This window comes from Eubalaena glacialis, chromosome 9 (genome assembly GCF_028564815.1).
Source record: "Eubalaena glacialis isolate mEubGla1 chromosome 9, mEubGla1.1.hap2.+ XY, whole genome shotgun sequence".
In the NCBI taxonomy this organism is placed as follows: Eukaryota; Metazoa; Chordata; class Mammalia; order Artiodactyla; family Balaenidae; genus Eubalaena; species Eubalaena glacialis.
This window is the reverse complement of record NC_083724.1, coordinates 120,593,507-120,617,805: the sequence shown is the minus strand read 5'-3', so window position 1 is coordinate 120,617,805 and position 24,299 is coordinate 120,593,507. Positions and strand designations below refer to the sequence as shown.

General features: G+C 39.1%; 1 protein-coding gene across 1 annotated transcript in view; it reads left to right on the top strand.

Annotated features, from left to right (window-relative positions):
- The first annotated feature begins 5,534 nt into the window (after positions 1 to 5,534).
- Positions 5,535 to 24,299, top strand: part of GALNTL6 (polypeptide N-acetylgalactosaminyltransferase like 6) — a 1,192,984-nt gene continuing 1,174,219 nt past the window's right edge. The window contains exon 1 of the mRNA XM_061199500.1: positions 5,535 to 5,689. Coding sequence (XP_061055483.1) covers positions 5,552 to 5,689 — 138 coding nt within the window. The 5' untranslated portion in view covers positions 5,535 to 5,551. The remainder of the gene's footprint in view (positions 5,690 to 24,299) is intronic.

Below are 24,299 nucleotides of genomic sequence, written 5' to 3'. Positions count from 1 at the left end.
TGTGACCTATATAAAATTATAATCACACAAACTGAAAATATAATTACATTTATATAACATGTAAAGTATAAAGGAATAGTTGATTATGTAATTTTACCTTCCGCACAACCTTCTTTTTTACAGTCCCCCCAAAAAACATGAACAAAGCAGCTTCAAGGTTATAAAACTAGACGATCATTCCTTCCAAACTCAGTGTTTTTGTTTAGCTCCTTTAATCTTCCACAGAAGTAAAAGTAGAATAAACAAGAGAGAGAGAGAGAGCAAGAGAGAAAGGAAGGAAGGAAGGAAGGAAGAAAGAAAGGGAAAGAAAGAAATAACATTTTTTTGGTCAGGAAAACAAGGTAAATGTGGTATACTACTAGTTAAGATCTTGGAATCTGCAGCAAAATACCTGGCTTTATATCCCTGCCCTCCCACTTACTAGCACTTACTGAGCAAGATCCTTACCATCTTTTTGCCTTAGTTTTCTAAGCTATTAAGTAGAGACAGTAATAGAACCTACAGAATAGAATAATTAATAAGATTAAATGACATAATGCTTCAGAAATGCTGGTATAAATGTCTGCATTATAGTAAATGCTAAATAAATATTTGGTAATTAAATGTGTAGGGAAAGAAAATATATTTGAGTAAAGGTATATTCTGTCGGCAGAGGAAAAAGTATATTTAGAGGTAAATTTGATGACTAAGACTTTAAATACTGTAAAGAACTTGTGTAGTTTGAAAACATTTAGGCCAAGAAGAAATAACCTCCTTTTTCTTTTTCTTTTAGCATTTGTCACTTTTTAATTTGTACCACACTTAATTGCAAACACTTTTTAACTCCTTTGTGGTGCTGAAAACTCGGTGAGAATGTTCACCTCTATATCCTCTGCCCAACAGCACTTGAATATATATAGAAATTGACTAGGGTTTTTTTGGTGAAGAATTTCAGTGATGATAGAGACTGGGAAATATCGCATTTTAATATTTATCTTAACCCTTATTTCTCTTTATTGTGGAGTGGCAAACGCTGAAATTCCAGAAAAATAAATGGAAGAAGATTCCTGTAATATGTGTCTTAATATAATCACACAAAATGAATAGTATAATTTAAATTTACTTTTATTATAATTACTATTAAGATAGTCACTTTCCAATTTTCACTGGAGGATCTTTTTTTTTCCCCCCCAAAACTGAGGTAACTTAGCCAAAGGTAGACTAATAACAAAGTATCCTAACTGTTTATTCAGAGGGAAAAATTTCAATATTTTTATATTTCAGATATCATTATTGGATAAAATAACATAATATTTCTCAATTTCTAGACACATTACCTTTATGCTCTAGAGTCTGTGCCTTCTGATAAAAGCTTGGAAAAACTCAGATCTAAATAAACTCAAACCATATTAAGATCCTAGGTAAAACTAGGTATTAATTGTTTCACTGATAAATTTCAATATAACCTCTTAAAAAATGTAGATAATGTACTATCGTAGGACCTTAAAATCACTTATTTTTAATCTTCTCTTACAACGTTATTATAACATGTTGTTATATTTATTAACAAATGCTTATTTGTGAATCTATAGCGTTCAGGTAAAAACACAAACAGAGATTGTTGATGACGTTTCTTTGGTTTATGAAACAACAGACATTCACCAGGCTTATCATTTTCTGATGTAAAGCATTAAACTAATAAATGTGAAAAAAATTGTTAATATGGCAAAATCATGAGCAAATGTTTTTTCTTTCAAGTTCACTTACTACTGACCGCCCCAAATGATCTTCAGCTGACAGTCAGTGTCAAGTGCCAGGCACATGGGGGCACCATCTTGGCCCGATGTTTTGACCTCATCAGCCCCCAGCCCCAGGCCACATCTCATAAAGCAGAAGCACCTAGCTCAGCCTATTCAAACGCATGGAATCTTGAGAGCTAGTCAAATATTTCTTTTAAGTCACCAAATTTTAGAGCAGGGCTTAACTAAAGCAATAGCCTCCTGCCTTTTTCAAGGTAGGGCTTAAACCTGGCTCAAGTGAAAGTTAATGCAAACAGCTGAGCTTAGGCACTTCATTACAGTTGCCTTCATGTTACATTTTCAACTAGACTGTAAGTTATTCAAGGTCCCAGTTATTGCTTTATTTTTTTTTTCTCCATGTGTCCCCGTAGGTTTTAACACAGTGCTAGGCACATGGTACTCTGATAACCTGAGGTTGCCAGTTGAGTCATAGCAGAATGGAGGAGCAAGCGGGGTAAAAAGGGGGTCTCTGGATATAAGACAAATTTTAAAGATAGAAGGATTTTGATTAAATCAATATTAATAACCAATTTTAAAAGAATATGTCTGTGTGTTATATATATATTTATATTTATATTGGTATTTAATCTGGATTAGCTGAACAAAGGAATTAGTGGTCACTTAGAGGGTTTTTTTTTTGTTTGTGAAACCTAAAATATCAATTTTAGTTAGAAGCCTTGTCATCTGTTACAAATTTACGTGTGGAATTGTGAAAGAGGTAATAACTAACTAACCAAACAAATAAATAAGATGGGGGGTGGGGGAATGATTGTCTAGAGCTACACTGTAAAAGCAGGGGTGAACATAATAATTTTCTGCTTCCAGTCTCTGCCATGTGTTCTGCCTGTACTTCATGTGGGAAGTAACAGTTACACCCATTCACTGTAACTAACCATGTTCTGGGAGTGGGTACTGTTTGCAGGACTGTTTACTAGTGTAACAATAATGAAGCACAATTCAAGTCAGAATCCTGGATTTAGCAACCAGAATGATATGTCTATTTGTCTGTTTGTGATCAGGACTTGTTTTTTTGTTTGTATGCTTGTTTTGTTTTGGTATAAAGAAACTGATATTATTTAAAATGTGAGGGATTTTGATTTTCTAAGTCCAAGGGCATTTTTGAGTTCTTTTACTTTTTAATTTTTAATAACTCTATTTACAAGACAGAAAATATCCAGTATACTTAAATAGTCCTCCAAAATCTTTTCCTTCAGGACCCATCATCCCAGCAAACCTCTCCCTGCTATGTTGCTTCCCAGAATTCATAGTTCCATGCTTCAGAATTGCACTTGCTAAAAGAGAAAAAGGAGGTTAGAAAATGCAGGGTATAAAAGGGAGTGTATGTGTGTGTGTGTGTGTGTGTGTGGTGGTGAAGAATTAAATCCCTTGCTCTCCAGATTCCAAAGTGGCACTTGTGTAAAATGAAAATGTAACTGGTCTTTAAGTAAATGACATATTCAGACATATTTATTAAATGTGTTTATATACTCTTTTGAAATGCAAGTAATTCACGGAAACAAATTTGCAGCACAAAGCTTTATTCATAAAGTCAGTCAATAGGTACTGTTCAGATACACTTTAAAATTATAATGTGAGGAGCTGAAAGCATAACTTTATACTCACATACATCTACGTCTTTATCAAGTGAGACAGGAGAGAGAAGTGGGAGGGAGAGGGAGGGGAGGAGATGCAGGAAAGGAGAGAGGGATGGAGAGGAGACGCAGGAAAGGAGAGAGGGAGAAAATACCGTTCTGGACCCACCTTCTCATCCCCCCAAGCATGTGGGCATCACATCTAGTTGTAACAAAGAGATGACCGTGGCGTTTCCTTTTGGTTCCGCACAGGCTGACACAGCGCGCGCTGCGTGCGTGTCTGTCGTCTCCTCCAAGTCCCCCTTCCTCCCGGGGTTAGGAGCCCGGGAGCCCGGGAGTCGCCCTGCTCCGTGCCAGGCCCGCAGGTCCCTTGGAGACGCGGCCACAGGTTCGTGCGTGTGCGGTCCGGGGCGGTGGTCCATCCCGATGCTGGGGAGAGGGAGGAGGCCCTCCTGCCCGAGACGGAGCTCGACCCCGACTCGGCCCGCGGACGGTGACAGGGGTGTGCGAGGTCAGAGGGACAGGCAGCCCCGCGGCGACCAGGAGCGCGCCGTGCGGTCGCGCGGCCGGGGTGGCACCGCCGAGCTCACCCGGCCCGGGCGCTTGCAGACCCAGGTAAGCCGCCCGGGCTCCACGGTGTCGCTCCGTAAGCCGCTGCCCGAGAGAGCCCGAGCCCCCGCCCGGCCTCGCGTCGCGGTCGCAGTCCTCCTCCTGGTCCAACGCGCACCTGGCCGGGCGGCCGGGGAGCCCCCGGGCGGGACCGCCGGGCTCGGTTCGCCTCCGAGCCCGCCGGCACCCCAGAGGAGGCCGCGGAAACGCCGCGAGCAGCCGGCACCCTGTCCCCCTGCGTCTCGGGCCTGGCGCCTTCGGGGTGAGGCGAGCGGGGACGCCGGCCTCCCCGCGGGTCCGAGGTCGCGCGAACGGCCCCGGCGGAGACGGGAGGTCGCGTAGGCGAGAGGCTGGAGTCCCGGTCCCGAGGCGGCATCGCCGTGCTCCGCTGCCCGGCGTCACGGCGGGCTTATATAGGAGCTGGCAGCGGGGGGGCGCCCTCCCCACCCGGCCCGGGCTCCCGCACGTGGCCGGCACAGCCTCGTCCCCGCGCAGGCAGGCGACCAGGCTACGGCGGCGGGAGCAGCGCGCGCCCCTGGCTCCTCGCCCTCGGCGCGCGCGCCCCGCGAGCCCGCTCAGCTCGGGCGCCACCCTCCCGGCCCGGCGCGGGGAGCGTGAGAGCATCGCCCTCCAGGTGCGGCGATGCTCCTCGGGGCACGTTCCGGCGCCGGGAGAGGATGGTAACGGGAGCGCCGGGGCGTGAGAGCGTCGCCGAGGAGAGGGAGCGATTGATGGGCAGGGCGCGCACTTGGCGGAGGACAGCAGCCCGGGCGCCGGGCGAGCACAGACGGCGCGGCGCCGCCGCCTCCCGGCCGGACTCCACGGACCTCCGGAGCCTCCTGTCCCCGGGCCCACGGGGCGCCGAGCCGCTGCCCGGGGACGAGGGTGGTCGGCACCGTGCGTGACCGCCCGGGAGTTTGCGGACCTCGCTCCAAACAGCACTTCTGCCCCGGACCCCACTTCCCCGCCCGGACCCCCGGGAGCCCGCCAGCGCGCTGGCCGCGGAGGGACTTGAACTTGAGTTCAGGTGGGTTATCCCAGGGGGAGCGCAGGAAGAGACGTCCAGGGAAGACGGAAAAGGTGATGGTCAGTGTCCAGAGCGGACCCTTTTCTTCCTGCCACTTGCTGGGGCTGAGCCGCTTCCCACGCAGATCTCCTGCTCACCCGCCCCTCCCCAGCCCAGCCCTCCAAACCCCCGTTTTCTTCAGTATCCGGCATGCTATTGACCTTTTCATAACTTACGATTAGTCTCTGAAACGATCATATTTACTCCGTTGCTCTTTTAATGGGAGGTCGATAGGCTGAATGATTTCCCCAGTCAAGTCATTTACTTCTGAGCCAATAGATGATGCCTTCGTCATAGTTTTCTGGGGGAAAGTAACTCTGCGTTGCTTCTGCAGACGCCCGACTCCCTCTGAATCGTGCACCTTGGTGCTGAGCACACAGCAAAAGTTTTTAGCTTCTCCTCAGTTTCTGGTGCTTCTCAGGGGAGAGGAAAGGACTTTGGCTTTAAACACAAGAGGCGGTCAGGGAACCATCTCCTTTAACTTTTCTTCTCTGTGATCATTTGCGATGAAGAGGAAACAGAAGAGATTTCTGCAGATGACTTTGTTATTCATGGTGGCTGTAATTTTCCTGCCCAATATCGGTCTCTGGTCTCTGTACAAGGATAAGCACCTGGTGAAATCCACGGAACCCGGAGAGCAGCAGGTAAGTGCCGCGCTTACCTGGGAGAGATCCCAGGAGGCTGGTGAGGTTGCAGCCGCGGCCACAGCTAGCAGGTGTGCGGCATCCTTGGGTTCGCGCCCAGGTCTTTGCAGAGCTGATGTTACAGGACTCTAGACACTTTGGGGTTTAAGCAAGTAGCCGTTTTAAGGTCGCGATCAGTGACATGGGAGAAATGCCAAATAAACTAGAAAAGAAGGATGAGAGGCCAAGAGGAAGACAGAACCTCTCACTGTTGGTCTTTAGGTTGATTTTTGGCTTGAGGTGCATGAAAGGTAACTAACTGTGCTTATTTGTGGGATGTGGGAGAGGGCTTGGTACAAGTTCAGTCTCGGGGAATTGTGTTTGCTTCTCACGGAGTTTGCGTGTCTATATTAAAGTGAATTAATTGGACCAGTTAAATTGTGAAACTTGTGAAGGGGTTCTCAAAAACCAAGTTACAGTTTTCTATATTTTTGGTTGTAATTTTTGCTTAGCAACAGCTTTTTGCCCTGTGGAAACGTAAAGTCTCTTTCTTCTCCGCTGTTGCTAAGGTGCGGTGGGGAGGTCTTCAGGCAGTTACTAAGGAGGTCGTTCAGTTTCACAGTCTGGCGGTAAGTTTGTTGCTAAACGCTTACCTTCATGTCCAAAACACCATGTAGTGGATACACACACACACACACACACACACACACACACACACATTACTTAATATTCAGTCCCTTAGTGCGTGCATCGCTCATCATATCTTAACATGGATCAAAATAACTATCATTCTTAACAATAAAGCAAAATATCCTTCACAAAATGTTGATGAGATTCAAAAATATTGTTGAATTCTTTGTTTACTAATAAACTAGCTTCTGCGATTAAACTTTTAACAACAGAGTGAAGCCTTCCTCATGATATGGATGTAACACTTCTTCAGCTGGTCCTGTGCATCACCTCGGAATATTAATGTTCTTAATTTCAAGGGTCATCACCCATGTACACTATGTACCTTCCGCACACAGAAGGCATTTAGGTAGCCCAGTTGTGGACAACAGGAATATTTATTTATGACAATTAAATATTCGTTCTTATACTTAATAAAGTGGAATTTCTTTTTGCACAGTGAGTGGTTAGTTGTAAAATACATGGAAATAGTCTGCTTTTTCATTATGACAAGTAGTCCTTACCAGTCTCTAAACTTTAAAGATAACTAGTTGCTTATGGGCTTTGGTGGATTGGAATTCTGAGGGAAAGCGCTGACATGCTTTCATTTTGTTGTTGACTTCTGTCATCCTTTCTAATAGGGGTATAACTTTGATTTGAAGTATATTCTGTCATTCCAATAAAAAAAAAGAAGGTGGATACTTTGGATGTGAAACTTTTTTTGCCTATATAGATCATTTATTTCTCCAACCCTTAAGAGAAAGTGAGATTTTGTTAACATTAGTAGTTAATTATTAAAATTGCTATTATTAAGATTTCCATTCCAATATTGATAAAACGACAAAAACATAATGATTTTTCCTTGAATTTTGCTAATTCAATTAACAGTTGCCATCTGAATTATTTGCTGGGGTAGCTAACATAAAACACTAATTAATCTTATTAATGAGATATTTACAATTTTCCCACCAGCTCTATTGATTTTGACCCTTAATGAGAAATCTGTTTGTTCAATGGCATAAAAAAAATAAAGTATGGCAAACCAACTCTCTGGCTTGTTATTATAATCTCTAAAAGAGTTTTCTTGTTTCTGGTTCTTTTGTGGTGCAAATGATATTTAATATCAGGTGAAAAATTAGTGGGTGTGAAAGGAATGGAGCAGTAAGAGAGGGGGCTGTTTCTCAAAGTTTCATACCTTGTAGAGTAAATAACTGAGTTTGATGGGGATCTTGTGGCATTCCAGCTTGAGAGTCCTAGGCAGCAGTTTTAAAACCAAGAATAAACAAAAGGCAGTATGTGCCGTAAAATGAATGTTAGTTGCATACTTCAGTATTTTTTAGCCTAAATAATGATTTTAAAACTAATACTTCCTTACAGATACAAAATAAAGTTGAAAAGGTAGAAATCACTTACTGAAAGATAGAATTCATTGTAAAACAGGAAAAGATAAGATTTCATTGGTTTTATTCTATTATTAAATCTAATTGGAAAGAAAATTAGGATGTGTTGACATCATTATACAGGTATTGGATAGTAAGAGTTAAGTCATATATATATATCTGCATATATATGTGTGGGGGTGTGTGTGTGTGTGTGTATATATATATATATATGCACTTGACCAAGTAAAAAGTGACTTGCAATGAGGAATTAAGCCTGCTTAATATTGTGATGTAGTATTTTGCTAATGTATCTACATTTCAAAGTTAGTAAGTCAGCTAAATACATAAGTTTTCAGTTGAAGCATGTAACTTGACTATTGGGTAATGTGTTATTTAAATTTAGTACTTTCTTTTAAAAAGACATGTTCATGGTTAATTGCTAACTGTCCTTCAAAAACCATCTTTTACTATATATTATCACCAAGTTGTAAAATGCTATGGGAAGGGATAAGGTGCTTATCATTGGCAGTGGTCAGCCCTGAAGGAGTCAAAACCAGTCACGTGCCGGAAGAAGAGTCCGGTTTTTGCAGCCATTCTGTGGGACAGGGCAGTCCTGGTTCTAAGTGTGGTCCCAGGAGTGGGAAACCTTCACTGGTTTCCTTAATGTACAGTGGCTTGCAGGAAAATACTTCATGGAAATTCAACATAATGGAATGGCTAATACTTTAAAAATCCTCTTCACTTGTATCTTATCAGAGCACATCAGTAATAGTTTGTGTGTCTACTACTCAGTATAAACGGTTTTAGTATATTCTGAGATAAATTAAAGGGAGGTAAAAGAGAAAACATGGATAGACACCGTGTGTATTAATTGTCATGATGTTTAGTATTTCAGACATATTTTCTCAGGTCTTCTATACTATTACAAGTTACTCATTTGTATTTATAGTACTTTCCCACTAAAAGTAATATGTGTAATAATTCCCATGATATTAAAATATTTTCCCCATCTATGATGCAGGAAAAATATGAAATAAAAACCGCTAAATTGTTCACCTAAAAGGCTTGTTTTTCCCCCCTCACACAACCAATGAGGAGCAAAAAAATAGTTATAATAATGGAATAATTAAGAGGCTAATTTTATGGTTTGGACTCTGCACAGTTGGAATCAAGTTGCAGAAATAAATATTAAGCTCTTAAGAATTTTAAGATTTCTATGAAAAATTTATAAAAATTATGATTTTATAAAATATTTTAGAGTTCCTGTTTAGATGTTATTAAATTATCAATCATAATTGTCATGTTATTTTCAGTTGAGTTATATTTGTTGCTTTTTTGTTGTTATTGGGATGATTTAGGTATCTCCTTTATGTGGTTTAGAAATATATACATGTATTAAAAATAATCTGTTGATAATGAATTTGACATTTAGCTGAAATGATTACTGTATAGTTATTGTATAGTAATTCCTAATTTCATTCTTTCAGATTTTGAATTGCTGTTCTTCTCTGGTTTCAGCTGCAATTGAATTGAAGTTACATATTTAGATCTTAATTAAGCTGTGCCTTAGGATGATAGAGCAAAGCAATATTTTAGAGCAAAACTACTGCACCCAGCATTATTATACCTCTCTTTGTAATCATTTATGCAAGTACAGGTAAATAAAAAGGACCCCAAAACACAATCTTTTCTTAAATACATTAAAGAGATTATTTTTTTAAAAGCAGCTGTAAAGTAGTTTAGCAACTAAATTGAGATGCAACTCAGTTCTCAATACGAGTGCAAGAATAATTCAAGAATATTCAGAATATGAAGAGGGTTTGCAATTTTTGAAATAAAAACAAGGATCGAAATCCCAGAACTTTAAATCACATGTTTTCAGAATTGTTCAGAATGATTTTAGAAGCTTATGTTTGGCTTGGATTTTTTACCACATGAAATAAACCAAAAAACAACACTAGACACTCAAGTCACTTTTAAATTGTAGAACCTTCTTATTTCGTTGTACTTCAGAATTTCTATTTATAAAACAGGGCTAATCAAGCTAGCATGGTAAGTCCTGAGATCACGTCTTGGCTGTGGAAAATATTGTGATGTAATATTTTGGTTTTAATCAGATCCACAAGTAAACTGTACTTGACAGATGTGGGGCTTAACCTCCATTATTTAAAACAAAACAAAACAAAACTTTCCTGAGACTTCTCAGCATCTTTGTCCAACTTTTCCAACATTAATCAACACCACACTTGTGAGAGGGGGGATTCATCTTTTTGGCAAGAACTGTTTTCTGTGCATTTTGAGCTTATCTCGTGATGTGAAGATGTTAGATATTTGGAGCCGAGTGTATGCAAACCTTGTCATGCTTTTCTTTGTCACCCTGACCATAAAGCTGCAAGAGTGTCTGTGTTTCTTCTCCAGCAAACATCTTAGATATTGGAAGAGCTAAAAACAAGAAGAAAAAAAAAAAGTAAGGTTTTCACTCCTCCTGCACTTAGGGTGGTGGTACATTGTCAACACACTATGTGTGAAGTGATGCGTTGGTTTGAGCCATACTGTTCTTAATTAGCTAAGATATAGATTATAAATTAGGGTGCTGGAGGACCTTTTCTTGAATTTATGGAAAATCCATCCTGATGCACTCCAGGATTGCAACACACAGACCCCCATACCAAGTGCCTTAATTATTGGCTGTGACCTAGTGGGTCTGGACATGATTAGTTCACCACCTTGCCCTGTGGGAGACGGCATGGAACAGAATCTTATGTTCACAGTCTGTTAAAAAATGATATAGTTTTTTTTTTTTTTTTCCTCTCTGTTCATTTCTGAACAAGCTGTGCTGAAACAATTAACCTCCTATACATTTTATTTTTCTATAAGAGAAACCAAATAAAGGGTGGAATATATAGACAGAAGGGTGAGAAAGTTTTGTTGTTTTAGTGTGTAGAGAAGATAATTGAGTTTTGTGTGTGGAAGTTTTGTCAGGAGTCGCCATGACAACCTGTAAGGAAGTTTGCAATGGCATCTCTCCTTGGAACACTTTATACAAATGAAAGCCAGCTAAGGTGCACCCAGGATAATCTGAAAGAGGGGAAGAGAGTTCAAATAACTCTTGGTGTAAGTGGCCTGTATCCTCAGGTCAGGAGGTGTTTGGTCCAGCAGCCTCTCATTCTCATTTGCTTGGCTTGCTTATGATGAGGCGATACTTGAGATTCTTAAAACCACCAGACGTGACCACGTTATTCTTCTCCTTCCTTCATTTTTACATATGTGTTTACAAAAGTGCTGTTATAGAGTCAAAGGTGCGTATGTGCAAAGAAATAGGAGGTTCTGGAGACCATAACAAAGGTGAAGACAGACTCTCATAAATGAGGTACTTGCTCTCTTAGGACCTCTGTCCATCACCCCACAGAGCCAACTATTCCTGAATTCGCTCAAAATGTAGTGGTGATGCTTGAATAGACAACCAAAAAGAATAAATAAGACACATTCGTGCCGCTGAGAATATGTATTTAGACAGGCACAAAAATATCTATACTGGTTTTATTTAAAGTTGAAAAGAAGGGGCAGGGCATCCAGAAATGTCAAGAAATGAGGAACCCCACCATCCCCAACTAATATGTTAATGTCTGTTACTACCAAACTCCAACATGGTGGCCAGAAAGAGGGTGAAACAATAAAGATATACCTAGGGTTTAAGGTAAATCACATCAATGTTTTCTTCTACTTTTCTACTTCCAGTCTAGTGGGAAAAAATATGGGCCAGATTGGCAGTATTCTCCAATTAAATGTATTCATTTCACATACTTATTTAGCAACACACATATACATGTACATGCATCCACACACGTGGTCTCACTTATGAAGAAAAAATAAATCCACCCAACTGTTTCACTTTCTACAATTTTTTTTTGTACTTTTGTAACTTCTTGCTTTTTCCATTGCTTTGACTCTGCAAAAAAACTGTTCATCAGCTGAGTTTGAAGCATCATTTAAATGTTATTAATTGAATTCTAGGAAAGTATGGAGAGAGAAAGACAAGTGCATGTGTCTCTAGAAGTGTGAAAATCACAATAAGGATTTAGCCTGTGAGAGTTGCACAGATTATAAATAGTGCAATTTATTGTTACCCAGTAATATTATCAAGGAAGTTGTGGCTGCCAGAGGCCGTGGTGGTGGCTACCATCTCTCTGTTAGAGGGAACGGTGTGCCTCAGTGAGAGCAGAGCAGATTCATTTCGAATTTACTTAAAGTTCTCAAACCCTCAATGGAATGTTACTTCAGTACTTGAAGTCTAGAAAACCACAGTCAGGAGATTTTATTATCAGTCATTTTGATCTTTTTTATTATACAGTAAGTTCCCTGCATACGAACCTTCAAGTTTCAAACTTTCAAAGATACGAACGTGCACCTGCATGTCCAATCACGTGAGTTAGCTCACGTGTCTGGCGTACATTGTCACGTGCGTGCATCCTGTACAAGTGGTTGTGCTTTTGTGTACTTTACCGTACAGGACTGTATAGAGGGCAGTAGTACAGTATCTTTATTTCTTGCCTGTTCTCTCGATGCCAGCCCCGGTATGCCAGCTGTTGTACTGGACTACTATACTTTTCAAGGTACTGTACTGTAAGATTAAAAATATTTTATTTTTTGCTTGTTTTTTTAAGTATTCTTTGTGTGAAAAGTATTATAAACCTATTACAGTACAGTACTGTATAGCCGATTGTATTAGTTGGGTACCTAGGCTAACTTTGTTGTACCTACGAACAAATTGGACTTTACGAACGCACTCTCGGAGCGGAACTTGTTTGTACGTAGGGGACTTATTGTAATAAAAGGACCAAATTGTCAGGACTCCCACTCAGGTTTGAGTGAGTTTTTTTTTTTTTTTTTTTTCTTTTTCCTTAAATGTGGTATGTCTGCCCAGCAAGAGAAGCCACTTGAACTTAATTTGAGGAGAAATAGCAGAATTTCCATATTGTCTCGTTCTCTTTCAGTAATGAGGCTGGTTCCAGCACGTAGCACTTTTGGACATTTAGCGAGTCATGGGTCTTCCTCAGGTCAGTTTTCTCTACGTCAGATGGGGCTGATGATACCATTCTTGTGTTGTTATTTATGGTGAGGATTAAATGCTTAGTATCTTGAACAGCATATAATAAGGGTTAATGAGTATAGATCATTGTTATACATAGTATAAGCGTTTATAAGCAATCATTGCCTTTAGCAAGGTAATTAGTGTTTGCTTAGTAAATACTTACAGATGGTTTCTCTTTGCAAGGCAATGTCAAGACAGCACAGCAGAGCAACGAATGTGGTAAAGGACTTGCCATGTGATGTTAAATCTGGCAGAGAGGACTGTTGAAGAAACAAATAAATAGGGTCTCGAAAGTAAAAGGGCTTTTTTTTTCCCATAATTTTTTGGTCCAGTATTTAAGGACAAGTTGTTAATTTTATTTTACATATAATCATTTATTGCAAAAAAGCTGACTGATTTTTTTTGGTATATTGTATAACATTTTTCTAAAATTGAGACTTTTAATAAAAGAGGAAAAACACAGCGATATTTCTTTGTAGTGACCACCCTGACTTGCTATAACAAATAAAGTCCATGGCTCACATATAGGCATTTTTTCCCTACATTAATGACAAGTCAGAGTGTGAGAACTTAAACTTTTGTTGTTTAAGTCTTGGTTATCAGAGGCATTGATTAATTCTGAAGACAAAAATTAAAAAGCTGAGTGGAAACGATTGTTAACTACTTCAGTAACTAGGAAGCTCTTTCTAGGGTAACTGTTTCCTTCAGTAGAGTTAGGGGGATACAGAAAAAGCATATGGCCTTGTACCCATTCTTAATTTCCTCCCTAGTGAATTGGAGAGATACAATTGATAGTCATGAAACAAAGAAACAAGCAGTACACAGTAGCATTTTCTGTGTGTGTGCTGGGCTTTTAGAAAAGGAAGAGTTCCTGCACGCCTGAATTCCTGCACGACTTCATTCCTACAGGGTTGAGCCCTGTGTTGTTATGAAAATTAGACAGGGTTAGGATTAGGCTGAGGGAAATTCAGATACTTCAAGTTCGTATGCTGGTCTCACCACTTTCCAAAATATATCCTCTTGGGCAAGACATTTTACATCTTTGAATCACAGTTCCTCATATGTCGACACAGATAGAACCTCCTAAAGGGTGGCAGAGGGAACAAATTGGATTAATATATGCAAATTGGTACATAGTAAATACTCAATTGAGGGAGCTTAGCAAATAGTATTACTACTGTTTTTTCAGTTTTTAGAATATCCATTGAAGGTAGTAAATAAACTTAATATTGTGTACATCTAATAAAGATATAATAAAACTTACAAAGTATACCACTATCGATCTGCCTGTCTATTATTGATAAAATAGGTATTTATTTGGTATGTGCAGAATACTGTGTAGCCCCTGAGGCAAATAAGTGATGAAGAGAGAAATCTGTTTTCAATGAGCTTACGATTTATTAGTTAAGAAAAGGCATGTACGACACCTATAATATAGGGATGGATTAAATTATTTTTTAAGAAATAGATATTCTAATTCTTCAGAGTTTAGAAGAGGTAGAGAAAACATGTTCTTGTGTGATATTTATGTCGGACCCTAAGTGTTTTCTGTACTGATTTAATCCTCCAGTGATTCATTGAGACAGGTACTTCTATAGAACCCCAATTCACGGTTAAGTAAGGTGCAAAGACAAAATTTGAGTCCATGCCCTCTGGGTCCATAAAAAGAGAAAATAATGAGCTGTGTTAACAGCTACATAATTTATGGCAAGTGAGGACTCTGGAAAGGTCATTGGGTTTGGTAGTTACCTGTACTCTCGGGATGGTAGTTACACAGAGTTGTAGAGGACTAAACAAAATCGTAAAAGATTAAATGGAAAGACTAATAGATAAGAGTTATTGGTGGGATGGGCGTTGACATTAAAGGGCTGAATGTGGGGTCCTGGTTGACAGGAGACAATGGAAGCGAGAAGAAGGCTGGTGCAGAGAGAGGGTGAGGAACTGGCCGCTGAGGAGGATGAAGGTGGTGCAAACAAGCAGGAGAGCTGCAGAAAAGCTTGTCATGAGCTAAACGGTCAATTCAGAGCCTGTGCTTTTAATAGTTTGAGAGCCTCTTGGCAGGGAGGTCTGAGAATTTCCCTATGCAGTTGTCTTACTAATTTGTAGAGGTAATTAAACATTTGTGAAATGTTCCGTAAAATGGGAAACTGTATCTTATCTATCTCTCTATCTATATATATAATTTAAATTATATATGTATATTCCTATAATAACAACTGAAGACTGTAACATTGAATGAGGATGCCAAAAATCCATGCAGCCACCTGACAATAAGACAACAATGTACTTGTCAAAATAAATGCAGATAATGACCAGATACACAGAATAAAGGAAAAAAGCAAGGCATTAAGTTCATAATAGGGTGGATGGTGGGATGGGGTGGAGGTATTTATTACAAGGATAAGGAGATAATAGTCTTCAGTGGCCGAGAATTTCAAAATAGTTTAGGAATAATAAAAGTAATAAAATGATTATGATAAAAGCAATAAGAATAAAACAGTAAAAGATACTATATTAATAATAAAGTTACGTAACACTGAGTTCTTACCATGTATAAGATACCATGTTAAGCTGTTCTTAACTAGTCACAGCAAACATGAAATATGTAAAATTACTATCCTATATTGTAAATGCAAAGTGATTTCTTAAAAATTTGTCAAGATCATACAGTGTTTATTCTACCAATACAAAATGTTGGACTATGTATAATTTCCCATATAATGCAACTACGTTGGAAATATCCTAGACCATAGCAACACAAGAAATTATATATTAACTCAACTGTGAAAGGAGACATGCACAGTAGTTAAGGGCACGGACGTTAGAGCCAGGCTGCCTAGTTTTACTTCCAGTTCTATTACTTGCTACCTGTTTGACCTTGAGCAAGTTATTTCTCTTCTCTGAGTCTTAGAGTTCCTGTTTCTAAAATGGGTATAAAAACATTTCTCACTTGATTGAGTTGATGTAAGGGTTAAATAAGTTAATGTGCATAAAATACTTGGAAAACTGGATTGCACATAGCAAGCTATTTTTTTAAATTTTTTTTTTTATTGAAGTTGATGTACAATATTACGCACATTACAGCTGTACAGTATAGTGATTCACAGTTTTTAAAGTTCATACTCCACTTGTAGTCGTTATAAAATATTGGTTATATTCCCCATATTGTACAATATATCCTTGTAACTTATTTTATACATGATAGTTTGTACCTTGTACTCCCCTACCCCTATATTGCCCCTCCCGCCTACCCTGTCCCCACTGGTAACCACTAGTTTGTTTTCTATATCTGTGAGTCTGCTTCTTTTTTGTTATAATCACTAGTTTGTTGTATTTTTTAAGATTCCACATATAAGTGATATCATACAGTATTGGTCTTTCTCTGACTTATTTCACTTAGCATAATGCCCTCCAGTTCCATCCATGTTGCTGCAAATGGCATTATTTCATTTTTTTTTATGGCTGAGTAATATTCCATTGTGTATATGTACCACATCTTCTTTATCCACTCATCTGTCAATGGACACTTAAGTTGCTTCCATATCTTGGCTATTGTAAATAATGCTGCTATGAACATTGGGGCGCATTTCTCATTTTGAAATAGCAAGCTATTTTAATGAGTTAGCTATTATTACCTGTTAGAATCGAGAGAACTGAGGTTGGATGAAAAGGAAAAGTATGTCCCTACACCATCTCTTTCATAGACCCATCATGAGGATATAAATATTTTTGCGTTTAAAAAAAATATATTTGAAGCACCTTTAACTTCTTTCTCTTTCACTTTTTTACTCTCAGTAGCCCATACAGAAAGAATACAGCTCTTACTTTGAAAGTTTTCCTAACTTGAACCAAGGTCTCATACAGCCCTACATGTCAGGAGCAAACTAGGTTTCAACAGGGAACTTAGTTCTTCCTACCATATCCATTGACACCAGTGCTCTTGTGATGACCTTGCCCCCAGGTTTTCCGTGCCTTTGTCTCCACATGGTGTTGATTTCTCAGTAAGTACTCTGCCCTTAAGGGATAAAAAATATTTTATAAAATGTATCATTAAATCAGCCTAAACTTCCAAAGAGGATTATCTAAAAAGGTCTTCGAGGTTGAATATTTTATTATTTTACGTAACTGGAATTTAAAGGTTATTTTCTGGTTGCTTCCAACAGTAATGTAGAATTGGAAAAACCAAGAGTGAGGCTGCTGCAGACTAGAGCAGAATAGTCACTTGAGGAATGAAGTGTTCCCTTAATCCCTCTTCCAGGGCTTCAGGGAAGGAACTGCCCAGAAACACAGGAATTGACAGCTGGATAAAACTGGGAGGTGAGGGGAAATAAAAATGCTCTAATTCCACAGTGGAGGGAATTTTATCATTTTTTAGTTTCGTTTAACAGAGGGTGTCAGATTAACAACTATGTAACAGGACTGTGTCTCCCCTTCACTTCCTTAGAAACTTTCAACTTTTCTTCCACAAGCTGAAGGAAATTACATGCTGTGTAAGATCCTCAGCATTTCTAGGTGAAGATCTGGAGTTCTAATATATGAAATATGGATGGAAAGATAAACACCGGGGACGCCAAGGGGATCTTATTCAAGAAAGGGTAGAAATACAAGCCAATCTCTCACCTTACGCCCCTGCCTCCTTTTTCCTGCTCAGAGCCTTCTCACCTCCCCTTTTCCCTTTGAAGTTTTCCTTGAAGAAGCATTTCATGCAGGGATTGATTTGATCAATTCTCAGCCCTATGAATGGATGGAAGCCTTGAAACACTTTAAAAAAAAAAAAACAACAACAAAAAACTTGAGTCTTTTGCATCATAAAAAAAGATTCTGTTGAGCCTAATTGCATTTCCAAGTTTGGAAATATGTGAGATGTGAGAAACATTTTTTTTAGCCCAAGGCTTCTGCTGTTTGTTCTTTGTTGCTATTGTTTTGTTTGTAATACTGGCAGCTGCCACCTTCTTCCAAACTATGTAATCAGAAAGTAAATATTGCTTAGTTGTGTCACCCCAAGGGAAATGATCTTTTGTCAGTTAAAAGTACAAACTGACACAATGAAGCCAAAACTACCAGGAAAGAATCACTCTCTGCCTTCCTGTTTAGCTCTCTTCCCTGTTTTCCAAAGCTGCTTTTTCCCCCCACCGTCTTCTCTCCTAGATCCCCCAGGCCTCCACCTCTCTTATGCTCAGCAGACAGCCTGGCCTCATTCTTCACTGAAAGCGTAGAATGTTCATATTGAGAGAAATAAGACTTGATGCCGTAAAATCAGAAAAAGCACCTGCATTATTTCCCAGTTGTCTACATGCCTCCTGTCACCATCATGCAACATGTCCCAACTTTAGGATAAATGTGGAACTTCTATCCAGATTATGGATCACACCTTTTTTTCTAGCAATTTCACATATTGACTTTTTTCTTTTCATTCATTTGTTTTCAGCCTTTTCCTCTTTGATCCATCCTTCACATCAGTACTGCTCAGGTTTCTAAAATAAAGCAAAGGAAATATCCCTCAGGGCCACACAACCCTAGAGCTACTGCCCTATCTTTCTCCTTCTCTTTTATGTATTTATGTATTTATTTTTGGCTGCGTTGGGTCTTCCTTGCTGCGCACGGGCTTTCTCTAGTTGCAGTGAGCAGGGGCTACTCTTCGTTGTGGTGCGCGGACTTCTCATTGCGGTGGCTTCTCTTGTTGCGGAGCACGGGCTCTAGGCACGTGGGCTTCAGTAGTTGCAGCATGCGGGCTTCAGTAGTTGTGATATGCGGCCTCAGTATTTGTGGCTCACGGGCTCTAGAGCACAGGCTCAGTAGTTGTGGCGCACGGGCTTAGTTGCTCCGCAGCACGTGGGATCTTCCCGGACCAGGGCTCGAACCCGTGTCCCCTGAATTGGCAGGAGGATTCTTAACCACTGCGCCACCAGGGAAGCCCTCTCCTTCTCTTAATAATCAAACTCGATGCCTCCGATTTCTGACTTTCTCCTGCTTCTACACACCTCAGGCTGGGTCCAGCTCCTCTATCGTACGCTAACTGCCTTCACCAGTGTCACCAGAAGCCTCTCGGTAGTTAATTCCAAAAGTACTTCTCACCAGTCCTATTACTTGAGAGAATTTAACTAAACACTCTCTCTTACTTGAAACAATCATCTTCATCTGAGGAGAAGAGGTGGTGGGTTGGGAGACTTGAAGCAGAGAATAGGTTGGGAAAAGCAATGTCGGAAAACGAAAAAGAAGGCTGAACAGAAAAACACAGAGTGATTCTTCACGAGTAATGTCGCTTCACCGTGCAAATGCCTGTTTCAGCTCTCTCCCCGCTGCCCATCCCAACCATCACCCGTACACAAACACATCTACCAGAGCCCTTAACAGACTCCTGCTTCTGTCCTTTTCCTGAAAATATTCTATTCCTCAGGGTCTCTACAATTACTTCTTGTTTGGGACTTGCCCTGGGAGGGAGGGCAGCTCGCTCAGACCCTCATCATCCCCGTTATCCTGTTTGAGGTGATAGCACGCACATCATGACGTATAATCCAAATTTCCCTTTGAGCATATTGTCCACACATCAATCTGAAATCTAGAAACAGGTATTTTAAACTTTCAGTGTCTGAAACGCAATTCCTCTTTCCTTCCGCTCCCTACACCCGTTCTCCTCCTGTGTCTCTTGTCTAAATGAAGTTCACCAGCATCCATCTGGGTACTCGTTATAATTGGGACCTTCATTATCCCGACTCTCAAATTCAGTTAATTGCTAAGCACTAGCCAATTCTTCGGAAAATATCTCTCTGGAATTCATCCGAATCTCTCTATCCTCATTGTCTCCACCGTGGTTGGGCATAAACACTTCACTGGATTTCTGTAGGGGACCCTTCACTTGGTCCCCCACCTCCAGCCTGGGCCTCTCCCTGATCCACCCTCAGGGCAGCCAGCGCGGTGGATCCAGAAGGCTTAACCCAACAGGCCACTGTGATCCGTAAATCTAGTCATTGATGCCTTTAAAATTCAAATTCTTAAATACGCCTTTACCATATTCAATTCTTAAGGAACCGGACTGCTCACTGACAATTCCCTAAACTCCAAGCACTTTGAACTTTTTTACGTTTCTGAGAATATCATGGTTTTTTTTCCTCTAGGAATTTGCATTTATTTCATCTTCAGTCTTGCTTGGGTAATTTCTACTTTTCTTCACGTTCTCCCTGGGAAACATTTTCTCATCTCCCATCTTGGGTTAAGTAGCTTTCCCAAGTGTTTCCTAAGAAAAAATATCTTTTTTTCCATCTTTTTGATGGAACGTAGTTGGTATATTAACTACCTGTTTAGGTAGTTTATTTGTCATTAATCAGTAAGTGTTTAAACTTAGTAGTAGGTCAAATGGTGCCTCCCTAAAGATATGTCCATATACTAATCCATCAAACCTGTGAACGTTACCTTAGTTGGAAAAAGGGTCTTTGCAGATGTAATTAATTTAAGGATCTTTAGATGTGAACATCATTCTGGATGATCTTGCTGGGCCCTAAACCCAGTGACAAGTGTCCTTATAAGAGACACACAGGGGAGATTTGATGGACAGAAGGGAACACAGAAGAGGGAGATGCAGGGAGAAGGAGACAGGGATTGGAGGGATGGGGCCATGAGCCATGGAAGCTGAGGAACACTGGCAGCCCTAGAAGCTGAAAGAGGCGAGGGAAGATCCTCTCCTAGAGCCCCCAGACCTGGTGCAGCCCTGCCCACACCTTGTTTTGGGTTTCTGGCGTGCAAAACTGTGAGAGAATATATTTCTCTTGTTTTAAGCCACTTAGTTTGTGATAATTTGTACCGCAATCCCAGGAATCTAGTACAGTGAGGGGTTGCTTTTCATGTTCCACTGTTTAATTCCAGAGCCTAGCATTCATTACCTGCCCACAAATTAGACCAGCAACAAATATTTCTTGAAAAAATGAAGAGTGATAGACATGAGTTGTTGTCTGTGTACTGAACTTATTTGAGCTCAGCTATAGATGTACAAAAAAATTACAGTATGCACAACTCAATATGTATGTCTAAATATCATGTTAGGTTTATGAATATAAGGAAGTAAGCTATGTCATACTCATGAATTAAGGTTCCATTTACACGTTTTTGTTCTGTCAATCTCACCCTGACTAAATATGCTATTATGTCAACACTTGACTGATTCTGATACTGAAAATCACGATGAGATTTCATCATATAGCTATCTGAGTATAGGACACATGTATGACACCAATAACTTTAGTGAAAAAAAGATAGTCACCTTTAGACAAGGCAATGAGAAGATAAAGAACAAAATATAATAACTGAATCTACTTTTTCCCTAATTATGTAAACACCAGTAGTATTAACTCTTACATTAATAACTACTGTGGCAATTTAGGAAAGGCTTATTTTTAAAACTTTACTAATTAATACAAAAGCCTATAGTTGAGTTCATTAATACAACCTTCAAGGGAGTACAAAGCAGCACACTGCATTAAAAGAAGTCATTTTGGAAGTACAGATTGATGTACTTCAAGGGGGTTATTTTAATTTCAGTGTTTCAGACCTCAAGATGTCTGTTAGTTTGATTCTCAAGTGCAGGCCTTCGTTTGATCAGCTCCCTTCCTTTTGAAAAAAGTCTACCTCGATTTACCTGTGTTTATTTTAATTAGCTGTTGTGTGTCAAGGATGTCGAAGCCAGAAGAGAAAGGGCGAACATTCAAGGGTAAAACTTATGAAAGAGATTAGGAAAACATTATAAGAACTAGAGAAGATATGACAAGCTTTATTTGGTAGAAGCAGATTTAATACAGTGTCTTGGGGAAAAATCTCTTACTATTCTGATAATTAAGTAGCATTGTGTTTGATGAGATGGTCCCACAGCGTTTTTCACAATGCTAAGTCATTTCAAGCGCATTCGTTATAGCTCCTCTTGTTTGTACTAGTATTATGGTCAGCTTTGATTTTTGAACTTTTTATTCTGACATTTCTATCTACAAGTCACCTCACTTTGACCTGCTTTCATTTCAGTTGCTTTTGTGTTCATCTCAATAGTGTATGAAAATGATTTTCAAGACAAGGAGGTTTATTGACTGCATTCAGTTTTAAAAAGATGTGCAGAAATATATTAGAAGGAGTTGTTTAAATCAGGTCTTTTAATGTTATCAATTCAATGACATTTGTAAGTCAAAATGTCATTGAAAATGTTCTTATAATTGGAGAAAAATAATACATGCTCTCACACATTGACTTGTGTCATAATATTTAGATCCTAAAACAGATCTTTCTAGGTGCTGTCACCTAACAAAATCATGTCTGTGGGTATTGCGTTAATTATGAGAAAATATGTGCATACATTTTTAAGCACCTTGTCAGAACTGAACACCAAAGATTTTTTTCCTGTTTATAACTCTTCATGTAATTTTACATGGTTTCTCTGAGTTTCTCCAATTAAATACTTTGGTTTATTTGAGATACATTCTGTCTTTGTCAGTGATCTAATGGAAATATACTTACTCTGGTTGATTCATCAGTATCTTTCATGTAGATATATACAAATACTAACTTTTGTGATTATTTTCACATGAAAAAGTTTCCATTTTTGTTTTACTGATGCAATATATAAATTCTGATGAAAATTTCTTTAAAGAATACATTTTAAAATATTTTAATCTCAGTACAGCAATCAAATATTTGCTTCGGATATTTGTTTTAAAATATACACACTACCAAATGTAAAATAGATAACTTGTGGGAAGCAGCCGCATAGCACAGGGAGATCAGCTCAGTGCTTTGTGATCACCTAGAGGGGTGGGATAGGGAGGGTGGGAGGGAGGGAGACGCAAGAGGGAAGAGATATGGGGACATATGTATATGTATAACTGATTCACTTTGTTGTAAAGCAGAAACTAACACACCATTGTAAAACAATTATACTCCAATAAAGATGTTAAAAAAAAAAAATTGGAAGCTTCTGTTTGTCAGCATTTTCTCATTCGTTTTATTATTTTTTGCAAACTAGTCTTGAAGATGGGAAGGATACTCCCTATTAACGTATAGATCTTATAAATCAATTTATTTCATTTCTTATTGGTTTGTGTCTCCTTTTAATTTTTTCAGCCATGACTAGTTTTAGATAGTGTTTTCCTTCCCGCATGTATGGCACTGAATATTTATGCATATACGTATATATATGTATTTTCATATATGTCATAGGCATGTATGAATTTTGTCCGTTGTCAGCATTGATAGACATGTGAGTGCACTGCAAGAAAGTATTGAATAATAATTTTGTTTCTTGTTTTAGCAAACGTCATTTTGTTCTCTGGTTTATTGGGTTTGCGTATGAATCACTTTGCTGTACACCTGAAACTAATACAACATTGTAAATCAACTATACTCCAATATAAAATAAAAATTAAATTAAAAATAAATAAATAAATAAAGCTATGACTAACAAAAATATCACATAGGAATAATGAATAAGAATGATTTTTTTCTTTTTTACAATGGGCCCAGGTGAAAGAGTTGCAAAGTTAAAGCATAAAGGGTAAGTGGGTTTTTCTGCTAGCTGGTGGTGAATATTTGCAGCTAATATGTATATATTTCCAGACAAACATAAACATGCAGTCCTACCATCAACAAAGCAAAATGCTTAAGGTCACTTATCGTCATTTCAATACAGATACCCAAAATTACACATCTGGGGACTACTTTTCAGTTTGTAAGGTTTCCCTTAAATGCTCACTTTAATCAGTATAAAATAGTGTGAGATGTTCCAAATCTGATTTTGGTGATTGTTGCCTGTGGCCTGTTCCACATGACCTAGTTAGTGGCATGCTAAGTGGGGTTAGCAGTAGGTAAGTGCGCAAAAATCATCTATGAAATCTAGGGGGAGATAGTAGAAATAGCTTTCCTTTTTGCATGAATGTGAAGTGCAGTATACATTGTTTATCACACCATACAATGGATGCACAGTGAATGGCTATAGACTGGTGACTGATATTTTCCATACATTTATGTTCCATTTATTTAAAATATTTATTGGCAATAATTAACGTTATCTGTAGATGGAGTCTCAGAGTTTTCAAGTATCCTAGTCTAATTTTAATTAAGTTGTTAAATAGGCACTGCATTTAGCCACGATTTGTAGACACTGATAATATCAAGAGCAGACTGAAGTTAGAGAAAAAAAATAATTCTATTCTGCCATAAATCCCCTGAATATATGGTTAAAATCTTAACTATTCTGAAATTTTGATCACTTTCTTTTCTGATAGTGGTTTCTACATATTTCACTTGCACGGTTTGTTTTTGTTGTTTAAGCATAGTGTCATAGTTTGAATGTTACGTAAAATGTGTTTATATACAGTGGTAAGCAGGAGTTTTTTTTCTGCTCTTCAACTCCAGTATTTGCAAACAGTACTGTCCACGTTATAATAGAGCATCAGATGACTTTGTTGCTAAGTTAGCCATTGTCTGGATTTATAATAACACAGACTTTGACCTACTC